At 38.9% G+C, this 15,800-nt stretch overlaps 1 protein-coding gene across 1 annotated transcript in view; it reads right to left on the bottom strand.

Annotated features, from left to right (window-relative positions):
* The window catches only part of LOC117560761 (protocadherin-15-like), a 281,857-nt gene that overhangs the window by 26,350 nt on the left and 239,707 nt on the right, over window positions 1-15,800 (bottom strand). Inside the window, 3 exon segments of the mRNA XM_034237763.1 lie at window positions 4,595-4,722; window positions 8,163-8,303; window positions 10,344-10,453. Coding sequence (XP_034093654.1) covers window positions 4,595-4,722; window positions 8,163-8,303; window positions 10,344-10,453 — 379 coding nt within the window.

Consider the following 15,800-nt stretch of genomic DNA (forward strand, 5'->3'; position numbering starts at 1 on the left):
ACATCTGGGAGGCTTTTGGTGTCATCGGAGAAAATAACCAACATCCCACGCTTTTTGAGCCAAATACGCAACTGCGTGTGTTAATAATTGCATGTTTCCACTGCTCATAGGATGTTCGGGTCGGTTTGCGGATCTTGTGCCGACAGGTCGGGTCGGTTTGCGGAACTAATTTGCAATATGTGCGGGTGGCGGGCCGGGTTTGGTATTGCGGGTACGGGGCGGGAGCGGGTCTTGAAAATCAGACCCGTGCAGGACTCTGGCGGGGATGCAATGTAGACAGGAATAAATGCAGATCATCATCTGGCTGCAGTACTTGATTTTGTTCAAAGTCAATGCGGAAAACCCGCACTCACACAGGTGGAGTTGAATGAGCACTTTTACAGCCTTTTTGGCGAGTTGGGGGAACTCGTTCTCCACAGACAGCCAAAAGTGTGCAAGTGACACTTTACTCATCTTTTTCTCGTTATTTTTTTTCTCACGCTGCGCCTCCCCTGAAGCTCTCTGGCGCCCCCCAGGGAGGCGCACTTCACACTTTGAAAACCGCTGATCTAGGTGACAAATCAAAACGATTCAATTTTGTCATGACAACAGACCATCAGAGCTGTCTGATTATAGGACTCGTGCTAATAATTTGAGAAACATATTACATTTAAGGATTGATTTAAACAATGTTTTTCGATTCCTTAAATCAAAACAAAAATGTACGGCGAGAAAAACGTTCAGTCCACAATTTACATGTATGAGTATCATAATTTGCACGAGGCTTGTCAAAGCACTCTGTCATTGTTGGCAAAACCACAGAATTCTCCTATCGACCTGAGGCAAATATTCTGAATGGCCAGTGAGCTCACACACAGGCATCAATTTTCAGAGAGCTTGTCTGTAGCAAGTGACACTGATAAATAGGAGCAATCTCTTTTTTCTTTCCAGCTATCGTAGGAGGAGGGGTAGGGGGGAGCAAGTCCCAATGAAAAAGCTGAATAAATCAGCAGAGTGAGATATCCTCATTGAGTGAAGAACATAGCAAATATATGTAACGGCATCATTTATGTACTGTATAGCAAACCTTTTAGTTGTGAACACTTGGGGGAAAAACTATCACTGAGGGAAGTTCGTTGTATTATAAGACGGCAACGGGAAAACATATTGATAGCTTTCAATTCTTAATGTAAACCAATAGCATCTGCTTGTTGTTGAAAAAGCTTTTTCAGTATGTTTAACACAAAGGGCCATGCAGTTCTTTGGCCGCCCATGAATCCACTTACTTACTAATTAAAAAAAAAAGGGTCAACTAAGTGATACAAGGAGCAGAGCGTAATCATGCAATCAGACTTTTCTTTCACCCTTGAAATGAGATCTGAGCATCAAATACAGCAAACCTGTCTGGCACCACAGAGTTCATTTGCTTACATTAGAATGTCTGCATGACTAAATCATGGGATTATACTATTTTTGACTTGGAGTGTCAGAGTATGCCAAATGTTTGCTTTATTTCTAATGATTATCTCCAGAGGAAAAGGCTCTCAGCTTCATTACTAATTAAGTCAAGTACAAACACTTCACACGAGCCATACTGCAAAGAAGCCTCGACTCCGGGGAAATTATAGATAGCACTTGACCCATAATTCTACACTTTGGTGTCCATTCCAAGTTAAAGGAATGTCAGGAAAGGGATTTGAACTGGTTGTGGTGATGAAACCAGCCGATGATGATCTTTTCAGTGCTATTTGTACATCTGAACACACATAAAATATTTGTCTACATATTAATAAATTGGTCATTATTTTAAATGATTTTTATCAAAGAATTTGCTTTACACTACTTATCTGGAATCTGCAGATACTTGCATCACTGTGCAACGTTTCTGTTTGTGCCTAACACACTCAAAATCTAGATACAAATCTACAAATTCATTCAATTGCCTCTGAAAATTGCCCTGGGACATGTAAATGTAACTAATCCATTTTTGATGTTGTAAACAGCACCTAGCATTTCCTGCTATGATAAGTCAAGATGTCGGCTGTGAATCATAGTTCTAATGTCACATGGCATGTGACATGTAATGTCCGTGTTCATGATTACACACGCGTGATGGATTATTACCTTCTCTCTGTTTGATAGTTACACGGTACATATACGGTTAAGGAATACATCTACTACAGTGTCGATGGCAAACCTTGAAGGCTTCAAATAAATTCACAATAATTGGCATTACAAAATGTATTTGTAGCAACAATTGTGTTTCCTATAATCACTTTTAATGTAATTGTAATGTGATTTATTGAGTTTGAAGTTAAAATAATGCCTGGGCTAATCTTTGATATTCTTTGTTTCTGCATTAATGTGTTTGGATTATTTTATTACCTTTTATAGGTATCTTGTAAAATGTGTTTATCTCTTGACATGGTCTTGAATATATATGCTAACCCTAGGTTTAATATTGTCTAACGCAAGTTATTGAGGAATGTTTCTGTGTGCTACAAGAGCCTTTTTTTAAGGATTATACCATAAACAGTAAAGATGCACTTAATTAACAGAAAAAAGTACACCTAGTTTTATTTGAGACCATCCATATAATAAATATAAGCCCCTGGCAGCCAATGGTTTTCACATTGTCTTTACTGTAACCAATGTATTGCCTATTATTTTAGTTTTTTTTGAAGAAAGGGGGAGATGAGTGACCACTGCCGGCCGTTTCCGTGGATGATTTGGGAGGATTTTCACATCTTCCGTGACATTTTGCTTCTCAACCTGCCTGCTAGATATTACACCCCATTTAAAAAAACACATTGAAGTCCATAATATTTAAAAAAAGCCCCCAGATTTCCAGCGAGGGCCCAGTTTAATATTTTTTTTTAGGTAACACACTATATTAAGGTACACAAAATAACCATCAACTAGTTTTTAATTAACATGCATATTAGCAGTATATTGGTTCTTTATTAATCATTATAAAACACTTATTAATGCCTTATTCTACATGACCAGATTCTACAAGAAATAAGCCATTAGTTGAGTTTTTCTTCAATAACCCTCTAATTAGTGCTTATTTATTGCAAGTAAAGCAGTTATTGTACATGAGTTTTGGTCTTAATATGCTCTGCTCAATATGGGCCTAATAAGGCAGTAGTACCACAAGAATAGTAATTCTCCCATAATAACACTTAACAAATATGATCTATTCATATGTAACAAGACATGAAACTATAAGTGTTAATTGCGTCTAAATAACTCAAAATTAGGTATTTATATCTAAGAACATGTTCCCTATTTTAAGGTGAAGTCTTGTTCATAACCAATACGGTGTACTGTTCTCTCTGTGTTGTACTGTCTCAGTGTGAACATAGATTAAACAGCCAGCCAAACTCTTGAGAGCCAGGGAATGGGCAGCCATGCTCCTTTATGGACTTATTTGCAGTCCACTGACATTCAAACGCATGCATGTTAATTAACAACTAGTTGATGGTTAATTTGTGTACCTCAATATAAAGTGTTACCTTTTTTGATTATATATAAAGTTACCTTTCACCTCCAAAATATTGGAAAAAGTTGTGTTGTGTGCATACAAACAGGCAAATTACACAGAATTTACCTTAACACATAACCACATGAGGAATAAACACAGCCTTGAATCCAAATACAGAACAAGTCTCCACACAGATTTGTGTTTCTATTGTTGCTGAAGAAACAGTTGGAAATCAGGTTCAAGGTCAATGTTAGCTGTCGTACAAAACAGCCATCAGCAAAATCATAATTATTTGAATTGAAAGCATCGCGTCTCTGATGCTGCTTAGCCTTTGTAAGGCTGAAACAAGTAGTGTTCAGGGGAACGAAGAAAAATGATTAAATACCGCCAGCTGATGTATGTGTTGTGCAAAGTCAAACTGAATGCAGTTTTACTGACATTGAAGGCAGAGATTTGGTTTAATTAAAGCAGGCAGTGAAGTAATGCTGTCTTAAAATCCTAGTTATAATGGTTAATGATACATGCTTTGGTGGCTTGAGCGTGGGAGAATTTGAATATCCACCTGACACAATAGAGATGAGGGGGACACAAATAGGATTTTGAAAGTCAAGAGGACAACCCCTAAATCACTCCCTTACATGGCTGTATTTAAATACTGTAATTACAAATGAAGCACCCTATGTAACAAAATCCTGAAACCATGTTTGTAAGCTGTTGTGCTGACATTCAACGTCAACATTGAAGACACTGGTTTGGAAGGACTCTGTATACAGAGACACAAGTTCAAGCACACACTAACACTCTCCCACACAGAAAATAGACATACAGTACCGAGTAGTAAACCGTATGAAGTGAAACCACCTTGTGCTGATAATCAGACAGGATGTCCAGCCATGCTTCTGTGAACACACGGGGATTACATCGCTCAACTCACTCTGATCCCACCTGCTCTTGGAGAAGGCATTCAGTGGGGAGAGCGAAATTGAAGAAGAGATGGGGCCAGCGATATTGGGAGAAGATGAAACCGTGCAGATCGGATGAATTCTCCCAACATTTGCTGCAGGGTAAATATTGTAGGGGTGGAAGCACAGACCAACACAAATGAAAACAGGAGAAGATGTTTCTTACCACTATCTTGAGCACAGAGCTGAAGATCTTGGTGTCCTCCGTCACGCCGCCAATGTAGAGGATCCTGGAGAAAACAGGAGGGTGGTCGTTCTCATCCTGCACCTCAATGAACACCTTGGCTGTGTTAGCTGCACAAATCAAATGGCAACAGAATGCATTCAAACCATGTTGGAGTAAATACATAATAAATACATATCATTCATTTGCAAATGTTAAGACGCGACTCCAATCTGTGTACTTCAATGTACCTATTCAAGCATTTGGTACCCAAGGTTTGCTGCAACCTTTACAAAATAATATTTTGGACCAGACGAGTACAGCAAGCGTATATCGGCAAGGTCACCAACTGTTGAATAAAGACATTTCTGAAGTCATCCAAACTGGCGCTAATCAAAAGTTGCATAACTGAGCCTAAAAATGGTAATTTCAATATAATATTTCCATGGTCATCAGCTGGTCCACAACTTCAAAGGACAGCTTTAAAAAAAATCCAGAAATATTTGGAATGTCTCATCACTGGAAAAAACGTAATGTATTTTTCAACAAAGATGTAATTGGTTAGCCGTCACCAATTTAACAATAATACATTTAATATCTGACGAGGCCCGGTTTGAATATTTCTGACATTTAGTTAATACATTTTTACTTGAAGGAATCAGATTCACCCAGCTTTTGAAATCTGACTGAAAATAGTTTGTGTGGGAAGATTCACTGCAAATAGAACACTTGGTTTTACTTTGACCAGAAGTAAATTAAGTACATTTAGGAAAAGACGTCTTTATTTAGCAGCAATTTTAACCTGCAAATCTGTTGCAAGGACTGTTTACAATTGATCAGTTGAAGAGAGAAACATCTTTCCTTACTCAACCAATTAAAATGAAACATGCAAAAACTATTTGAGAAGATGAAAACTTGGGAGTCAACAATGATGAGGTTTATTTCGATAGATTTAAGGACAACTTTTGAATCGAGAAAATAAGTCTAAAGTGTGTTGATAACTTCTCCCTCCCTGACCTTGATAAGAAGACCTGGCAAACAACTGAGCCATTTTGTCTTCTGTTTACCAACCAATTATTGAGAACCCTCACACTCCAAGTCAAATATGGCTCAGTAAAATAATAAAAGATGATGACATTTTGCCATCCAAGTCATTATTTTTAAGTGAGGTCTACATAGCAACTTTTATTGGAGAATTTGAGGACATTATTTCCCCCATTACTTGGTACATGAGGATTCCATCAATAAAATGCTCTGAAAGTTTAACAGGCAAGCAATTTGCACAGGTGCAGTGGAGAAACAGAGACCTTGTGAGAAAACAATGTGGAAAGAGTCAATCAATTTGGTATTGTAACAATACATTTGCTGGTTAACTGGCCTTTTTGTGAGGCTTGTGAAATATTCATCCTGCCCCTTTAAAAGAAAACCACACATATGCTGCGTAATAACATTTGTGCCACCTAATTTGTCAGTTACATCTAGGCAATGAGCAGCATAAATATGTACGGCAGAAAAACCTTTCAACACTGCAGTTTAGGTAAAAAATATGCAGTGTCAAGGTCCAGGACCATTTTTCTTCTGGTGGCATACAAAAATGTAAAGCCATGTCGCATCGGAGCTAAGGATGTACCAGGGGAATTGGACAAACAAAAACACAGCACATCAAATTACTGGCACAAAAACTGGAGTGCTGGGCACAGAGGAAGGACTCCAGGGGATGGAAGTCTTTGTAAAAAGCGGCTATATTCCATCCTCAGAGTATCAGGATATAAAAACATAAATGCAGCACACCGCCCCTGTCTCACACTCACTAACACATAAAGATGCATGAAAGAAACCGGTCCATTAGGAGGAGGGATTGCTGCTAAGGCAGACTAATATTGAGGGTGCTCAATAGTTCATTCTCATCATCATCATGTTAACACAGTCTCACTCGGGATTACTACATGTGCATTTACATATGAAAGTCAGTTCATAAAGTATGTGCATAAAAAGGTTCAAAATGGGCTTAAAGAAGTCGATATAAAAACATTTGTGCATAATGCTTTGATTTTAAACTCATATGAGAGTAGAAGAGTCTTGATCTTTGAAGTGAGAAATAAACGTTTTTTTCTACACTCTAAACACACTTTGAAAACAGGAAGTCAGCCTGTAGATGCCACAGAAGCTCTTCAATCCTCTCTTTTACATCCATCTAATAAGGGATGTGAGTTATGTGTTTGTCTGAGTATTGTGAACATGTACTGTAATTAGAGACAAGCGCTGCAAGAAGGAGTCAATGCAGGTAGAGAAGAGATGGATTCAGAAGGAGGTGTAAACCCAGCTAGCACTTCATCCATCATTCACAGAACTTTCGTCTGGCCACAAACGAACCCCATGATATCCCAGTTGGAGCATGGCTATCAAAGAGTGCGGTCGGATGATTTCGATTCAGACAAGTGCTTCGTGGACGATCAGAAAGCATCTCAGACCTCCTTTCTGACCGTGCTACGTCTATATTACTGTGTGTCAGAAATAACTTTATGAAATGTTCAAACAATCATGCCCACTTGAAGAAGCAATCGGCCAGGTATGAGGAAAAGTATGTTTGAAGATGTCCCATTACTTTGTGTTTGTACAGAAGAGTTCAACATCCCGAATGCCTTTGAGGGGAGAAATGATGGGCAAGTATCCCCGTTTCATTAGCCTATACTACAAAGACAAGCAACAGCTGCATTAACTGACAATTTGCTTTGATTTATGTTTTGTCACCCACTCTCGTTTTGGGGCAGTTCTGGTTAAATTAAAACAAATGGGCTATTTCTGATCATTAGACCAATACAACAGATTTGGACAGTGTTGTTAAGGATTTATGATATTCTCCTTTGAAGATACGGACAAATCGTGTTTCATGGTTATTATAATAATCACCATGACTGACAGATGCACAAAGAGCGGGTACAAGAATATAACCACATTTTAAGAAAAATCATTGGGCAATTCCATAAATGAATATAAACACAATGTACAAAACTGCTCGCATCATAGCCTGCATGTATGAAAACAAACAAAGTAACCAAATAAACCTAAGTAAAGTAAGTCAATTTAAAATCTGCTCTGTGTTCAACGGAGTGTAAAAATAAACAACCAATTATACATAAGGATCAGTACAGTGAGAAAGGCCACACTAGAATAAAGTATAAACCTATATATGTACACACTGACACATTTTGTCCTGGTTTTCAAATATGCAGCCTAACAATGTAGGTAGCACAAATACATTTAAAGTTTATTAAAAGGTATATTTTTATACTGTACGGTTCATATTAAACTGGGCAGAATGTAAAAATCTCTACATATGTACAAACGAATGATGTAAAGAAAACCTACATAATTGCGTTACACATGAACATACATTTGAGGGAGGAAAATAAATTGGATATCATTCCCATGACTGCATTAAACTGTACTGTCACAGTGAGGGATTATTATGATTAAATATAAATGCAACACCTGGAACAGATTCATCCCTGATTTTCTACAGTACAGCTCAACCTCCACATTCACCCATTTATTGAACACTGTTTCTTACTTTTAGAAGGCACACGCAGGTTGGACATGACAACAAACATGGAGTCAGCCTGGACCCGAAGCACATAGCTCGTCACATTTTCATAATCCAGAGGTTTAGCTGTTGAGATGACGCCTGTCCTGTTGTTAACCTGAAAATGACCTAGAAACAGACAAAGTCAGAGCACAAAAGACTGAATGGATAAACAGAATGGTTACTTACAATGTTAAACTTTAGCACAAGGTTTTCTGTTCAGCGTGATAGCAGCACTTAAAGGTGGGGTAGGTAAGTTTCAGAAACCGGCTCGAGTGCACTAAAATTTGAAAGTACACTGCGGAAAAGAATCCGCCCCTTCCTTCAGACTTCCTTACAGAGCACCTCATCCGCGCACAACTCCGATATTGACTCTGGTTTGACTTCTCCTAGTTTCCACTTTATTTTTGTTCTTACATTAATTTGCTCCGTTACATTTTTTCTTTTGCGACCAGTAGACGATGTTGAACCTAACTCTGCCATGGTGAAAGTGGCCGCCTGTTGCTGGCGAGTCATTGAAGTACTGCTGCAATGCACGCCCAATGACAGCACGCCCAATGAGGGCACGAGATACATTTGTGCGTGCACGAGATGGAAGGCTGACAGACAGGGCGGCAAACCAATCCGTTTAAGAGGATTCCATGGAATATAACAAAGTGTATCTCGAGCAGGTTTCTGAAACTTACCTACCCCACCTTTAATCAATGTTGTGTAAATGCTGGAATTACAACTGAATGCATTAATACTCCTCCACAGGCTCTCTTCTTCTCTTGGATGATTGGTTCATAAGTGAACAGCTCAATAAAGCCTTTTTTTGTACTTATTATATAAAAAAAGCTGCAACGATGTGAAGTTGAATTATCCAGAAGCTGAAACAATTGTATATCTTCACACAAAAAAACTAACAATAACAGCTGCACAGAAGAAAAAACAGTTATGTGACAGTAACTGTTGTTGGTCATACACAAACTGCATTATATTCTTATATAAAGTAATTATTTTTCTTCTGTAAATGTTTCTCTTTCTGAGAACACTTTTGGAAATATTTCATATTATGTAAATATTCATTCTGTATTTACTACTCATTTTATTGTCTACTTTCTCTATCAGCCTGTCTCATATTATTTATATTAGTAAAGCACCTTGTAACATTATAAACAAGGAATAAATAAAAATACTAAATACTTATACTAAAAAAGAAAGCTTTATATTGTAATATAGGCTGCTTACATGCTCTTCTTTAAATACTTTTAAAACAACTTTTTAGATGGAGAACTGACAAAGGAAATATCACAGAAATACAATAGATGTGTTTCACTGGCATGGACAGACACTAACTCCTCTGTGGCAATCTGAAAAGGCCAAGCTTCAAATGGCTTTTGCTTTTTCTGAGAATATTATTGCGGGGGGCCTGGAGGTGGATTTATAGCACTCTTAAGTCTTGAGCCTGGGATTTTCAGGAGCATTTTAGGAAAAGTGACACTAACTCATGTTTCCACATGACACAGACCACTACAGGAGCACTTGAGGTGCATGCTGGGAAAAGGTTACTGACTGACGGCACGCTACTATACTGTGCTTTCTCCAGCTACGTCTCCTACTTTTGTCTTAAACACCTGAGCTAACCTCACACCTGTCTGGTGTTTTCTCTCTTTCCCAGGGTGTAATTAAGATGTTCAGACTCTCAGTGAGAAAAGCAGTCTTCTTCTGTGGCTTTGACGTTCATACTGCAATGTTCAACATAATATGGGAGCTTTGCCAGGAATATTTTAAATCTGCATCTTCTGATGTGAGTGGAAGCACATATTATTTGACAGTTGCCTTTACTGTGATGGTTTGTCGACATCTGCAGCCGTCATACATTCTGCTTCGTGTCTGGTCCCCTTTTCAAGCTTCAGATTCACATTTAATGTATTTACATTAGCTCTAATGATTGTACTTTTTTAGCAGTGGATATATTGAAACTGAATCGAGATTGGTAAGCACAAACATATGTGTGCTCAATGTAGAATAACAAATAAACAGGAACCAAATACATTTTTAATTGAAGCATTTCCATAATTTGAGTGAGTGTGTTTAAATGAAGTGGTAGGAGACAAAGTATCATAATGCAAAAAAATTCATGCAAATGTTTAATTGACTGTATGGAATATTATCTGGAGTACATACCTAGTTCATTTCCTGCAACAATGGAGTAGAAGATGGTTTGATTGATAGCAGCAGCGAAAATAGTCCCCACCCGTGTGCCTAATGGAGCCAGCTCACTAACCAAAGGGAACCTGGAAAGAAGAAGAACAGAAATCATAAGACAACAGATATAAAGAATTGAGGAATCTATTAAGTTCCATATTCCAATATCACAGGTACAGTATAAACACAGTTAGGATAAAGACAAGGGTCCTCATAGAAGCCAACGTATATGTACATATGTACAAATACAATGTTTGGAATAAATTCTGATTAAGTCAGGCTTGATTTCAATCCCTTTCAAAACTTTTTTTTCCCTCTAAATAGTTCACTGTTTGGAAGAGTCACATTTAAAAAATAATTATACTAACAAGGAATAATAACATCTTAATTTGAGTGTTAACAACAGGCCTTTTACTCTTCCAATGATCTTGGTGGGGTTTGATCCCTATTGTCTTTCTTACAAAAGTCTTTTAACGTTTTTACTTGTATTTCACTCCATTCTCCAGATAACAATAAAGCAAATTATTTGTTCTTTTCGGGTTAATAAATAAGTAAACCATTTTTGCTCTAGGGGAGCATAATGTAGTTTTGGAAAGATACGACTCATAAATAACTGCTTTGATCAATGCCAGATCTCCCTACATATTAAATAATAGCAACACAGAATGCTTGAGAAGCAGAGATGAGGTTTCTCTGTAGGGAGGCCAGTTTCATTTTAAGAGATAAAGCGCGGGGATCGGAGGTTCAAGGAGACCTCTGTATCAAGATGCTGATCCTTCTATTGATTGGAACCGACCAGTTTACGTTGTCCCTGACCCACCGAGCTCGCAGCACTTTTCCGTCCTGACCCCGGTCTCTGCCGACGATTCAACGTGCTGAATCGTCAGCGTGAGAAAACCTTCAAAGACAGCCACTGTGATCTGCTTTTAATCCAAAGGGAACCAGTCCACGAGAAGGAAGACAAAGGTGAGGAAAACAAACAATGCAGTCTCTTTTCATTTCTTAGTACCCAACATATGCGGTATGGCATGTTTGGGCTGGGATGTGTCTCAAACCCTGAACAGGACAGGTTCTTAAAGATAGAATTAAAAAAAATGATGAATAAAACATAATAATGCAGATCAATTTGTGTAAATCCGGGACTGTTTTTCTTTAGGCAAGGCAAGGCAAGGCAAGGCAAGGCAAGGCAAGGCAAGGCAAGGCAAGGCAAGGCAAGGCAAGGCAAGGCAAGGCAAGGCAAGGCAAGGCAAGGCAAGGCAAGGCAAGGCAAGGCAAGGCAAGGCAAGGCAAGGCAAGGCAAGGCAAGGCAAGGCAAGGCAAGGCAAGGCAAGGCAAGGCAAGGCAAGGCAAGGCAAGGCAAGGCAAGGCAAGGCAAGGCAAGGCAAGTTTATTTATATAGCACTTTTGAACACAAGGCAATTCAAAGTGCTTTACAAAAAATGAAAGACATACTTTAACTAGCTCTAATTAATTATTTAGAATGTAATGTTCCTTCAGCAAGAATGAGCAAGACCATTTGAACTCAAATTCTAACTCAATTTTGTTAACAGATCACTAAGAATCATATCCATATAAAAGGTTAGATAAAAAATGCAGCACAAATTGTTGTTGTGAACGGATTGAACTGTATTTCGTCCTGATACGTAAGACTTTATATCAGCTAATGACTATGCCTGACTATCAGGCGTACGAGTGGGTAATCATATCCAGCAGATATGATTGTCACCACTCTCCGCAGGATTAACTGCCGTCATAAATAGCAGGGATTCCTGTCTTGTCGGTGTGTAGGCAAGGGCTGATTTAATCTGATAATATCATCTCACCGTGACAGCCCTCATGTGATTCTGTGGCTGCCTTCTCACTTATTCTCTCAACTTTGCATATTAGGTGTGTGTGTGTCCATGTGCTTGTGCATTTCAGTAGCGTGGCGTGGGGAAAAATGTAGGGGAAGCCCATTTTTTGGGTCGGGGGGTGGTCAATAACGTAACCAGATGAGTGATTACAGCGCCCGGTATCATTTTACACACATTTGTATCACACAGATGCAGGACTTGCACACGCCTGTTATCTAACCGACAGGTCCGCACGCACTCTCCAGCTGAAACTCTCTCCTTATTAATTTAAGCATTTTACTTATTAATGTATGCAGACAATCACACAATCTATGTGATTTTTGGATTTACCGTGCCTCTCAATTGCCCGTGACAGGTTGGCAAAGTCGATGAATCCTGAAGTTGCCCAAGGATTGTTCAGGGAGCACGAATCCTTGTCAAAAAGAAGACATGGCCAGCAAATTAGACGCTGAAGTTTAGCGCTTCCAGTTAGCCACTCCGTGCGGACATAATTGTCCTCATTGAACGTCCGATTCTCTCCCTTTTTCCTCTGCGTACACACAGCTCGAGTGCGGGCATTTGCCTGTCATCTGATTTAATTTGTAGTTGCTGCTGTAGCGGAAGTTTAGTAAAGTTATGTTTGATTAAGTACGCCAAATCTCCACCCTCCATAATGCTTCATTTGCTTGATAAATTTCTAACGGCGGTGATGACAGTTACAGTATTAAAACTGATGTTGATGTGATTTGATTGGATGGCAGTGTCCAATCAAATCGCCAGCCGCCAGCCGCCTCTGAAGGGAAGCAAGAGGCGGCTAGCTTCCCTTGGCATGGCCCTGACCAATCACAGGTTGGCAGGGGCATCACGTGGGCCTCATCTGATTGGTCAATCCCTCCATTTTTTTTCACCAAGGGAAGCTAGATTCGGCTGGCCTCCTCTCGCAACAGTGAGTGCAATCTACTGTTTCACCATAACATCTAGAGGGGCGCTGTTTGTTTCACTCTTTGTAAAATACTCAATGAGAATGGGGGAGAGACGGGCCGGCAGCAACACACAGCAAAGGAGAATTATCGAAACAAAACAAAGTGTTTGTATTTATTTATTTAAATTATAACTACAATCCGAAAAAACAGGGGAAGCCTGGCTTCCCTTGGCCTCCGGGAGAAAACGCCACTGGTGCATTTATGGTGCATGGCTTCTTTTTCAGTTTTCATTTAAAGTTTGACTACCAGCAGCAGTGAGAAACATGTGACAACGTTGTGGGAGTAATACTCACACTATAATCTGTGGCAGTCAGATTGTATTATACAGTGAATCAAATCAAATCAAGTTTTATTTATATAGCACATTTATAAACGATTTTTGGTCGAGCCAAAGTGCTGTACATATAATAAAAATAGCCTACAGTAGAGACACTTTACAGCTAATACAATAGCACAGATTGTTCAGAATATCAGTATGAGAAAAAACGACTGTAGATAGAGGGAATGTCAGATATCTTTGGGAAAAAAACGCTATCTTGGCAGATTGAGTTATATACATGGACTGGAGGCGATTAAAAGCCTTCAGGCCATGTTTATACCGTAACACTTAATTCAATGCTTTCCCTTCTCTATAGTCTTTGTTGACCCCAGAGTTTCAACACATTTTACCGCATGAATAATACAATTGTCAAAAAAAAAGAAAATACGTTTCCTTCAGGGTGGATTGTTATTTTATAGACTCAGAGCAACTCCCACTTATATGTTTGCAATTTTCGAAGGTTTCAAAAGGAAGATTGAACCGATTTTTCAGGTAGAGATGAACAGCGGAAGAACTTAATTCACACAGAAAAAGAGAAAGGCAGATGTTGGCAAAATAAATGACAATATCTTCGCTGTTCACTGGAGTAAAACAATACACTATGTAACCTGGTAGACAGTTTGCAATTGTGATAGTCACTATAGATTATGTGTTTATCGCACTAATGTTTCAGAGGCAAACAAAAGCCCAAGCAGTCATTCTCATACAACATTCAAATGAAAAAAGATCCCTCTAGTCATCCTGGGGGCAACAACAAATGCCACTGAAGACAAACAATTCCCAAGGATTTCTTGGATTGAGAAATATTCTGTAAAAATCAAGCCATTCTCCTGGGCGGATGTGTTATAACAGATAATATGATGTTATATTGTGCTGCAGTGAACCAGACTCAATGTGCTCACAAAACCTTTCCCCAATAAATACAGTGCTGTTATTGTGAATAATGTGTTGTTTGGATAATATTAAATGACTTCTGATCAATTTCTCCCCTAGGTGTACTGTTGGCCTGTCACTGAATAATTGCTGTCTCTGTGGTATCCAGAAGCGATAAGCCACACCATGCCCTACAATGATGGGAACCAATTCATTAATGTGACCTTCATATAAGTAGATTACCCATTTGGCTCAGGAACAGGCTGACGAAAACACAGAGGGAAGCACTTGAACAATGTGAGCACAGCGAGGTGCAGCACGGCTCGATATGCGACTCTAAATTAGTCACATAAATGTGGCATCCATTGGAACAAAGGGTGACACAATGGCTGTCACTAAATGCATGTGCCTTCACTTTTAATACACTTTTCAGCCACCTAATGTGTGTTCTGTAGATGAACAGCCCAGAGGTGGGCCTGTCATTGGCTAGATGAGACGCACTTACAACGCTCTTGCCTTGGTTGACATTAATAAAAGTGTATGAAATGTTTTTTTGAGCACAGATTCAACTGGTGCTTGACTATTTAATTACTTGCTGTAAATGCCACTGCTCTACAAGATTTTGGATTATCCATATAACTTTACTTGGCTGCTGCAATGTTGACACATGCAATTCAAATACCAAGACAGATGATGGGTACAAGGAGATATAATTTAATTAGGTTTTTTTTTGCATATGAAGCTGTTGTGCAATAAATAATCTCTGCAAACCCTCTTACTATTGCCTACTGTAGCGAATGAAGGGTACTCACCAGGATATTCACCATTTATCGCAAAGGCAACGTACTGTAGTGTCAGTTCATATGGGTCAAGAAGGGTGCTCAGCTCTTACCTTTTCCAGCAGTTTTTGCAGAGAAAACCATAATTTGGACCTCAATGTGTTGTCTAAGTAACGCGGACGCAAAGCACCAACCACCTTAGCTCAGTTTTATTGGTTAAAAGACCCCAAGGCAAAAATGCCCAGAAATAAATCTACCTTTTTATGCATCGCCATGTTTTTAATGAAACAACCCCTTTAAAATCCTTGCAGACTACTTGTAAAATGTAAAGATATTCCATTCAGTCTTAAATCAATCCAGGAAAAGGCATTGAGCCTTATGCAAGAAGATTTTGTATTGCTATCCTCACTTATTTTTATTTATTTCTGTTAGATTTTGTCACACCCGTATTCCCAGCTCAATTCACCAAACTCTCTTAACTGCACAAACTTGAATTGCTCTCTTCAATCTGATTAACACCACCTGTTCATGAGGATGTTTGTATTCATGAGATTTGAACATTAGCATACTCAACGCCTCCAAAATGCCATAAAGGGTGAATGGAGAGGAACAAGTCACCTCTTCACAAAAAAAGTTTCCCAAGAGTAAAA

Source organism: Gymnodraco acuticeps, unplaced genomic scaffold (assembly GCF_902827175.1).
Source record: "Gymnodraco acuticeps unplaced genomic scaffold, fGymAcu1.1, whole genome shotgun sequence".
NCBI lineage: Eukaryota > Metazoa > Chordata > Actinopteri > Perciformes > Bathydraconidae > Gymnodraco > Gymnodraco acuticeps.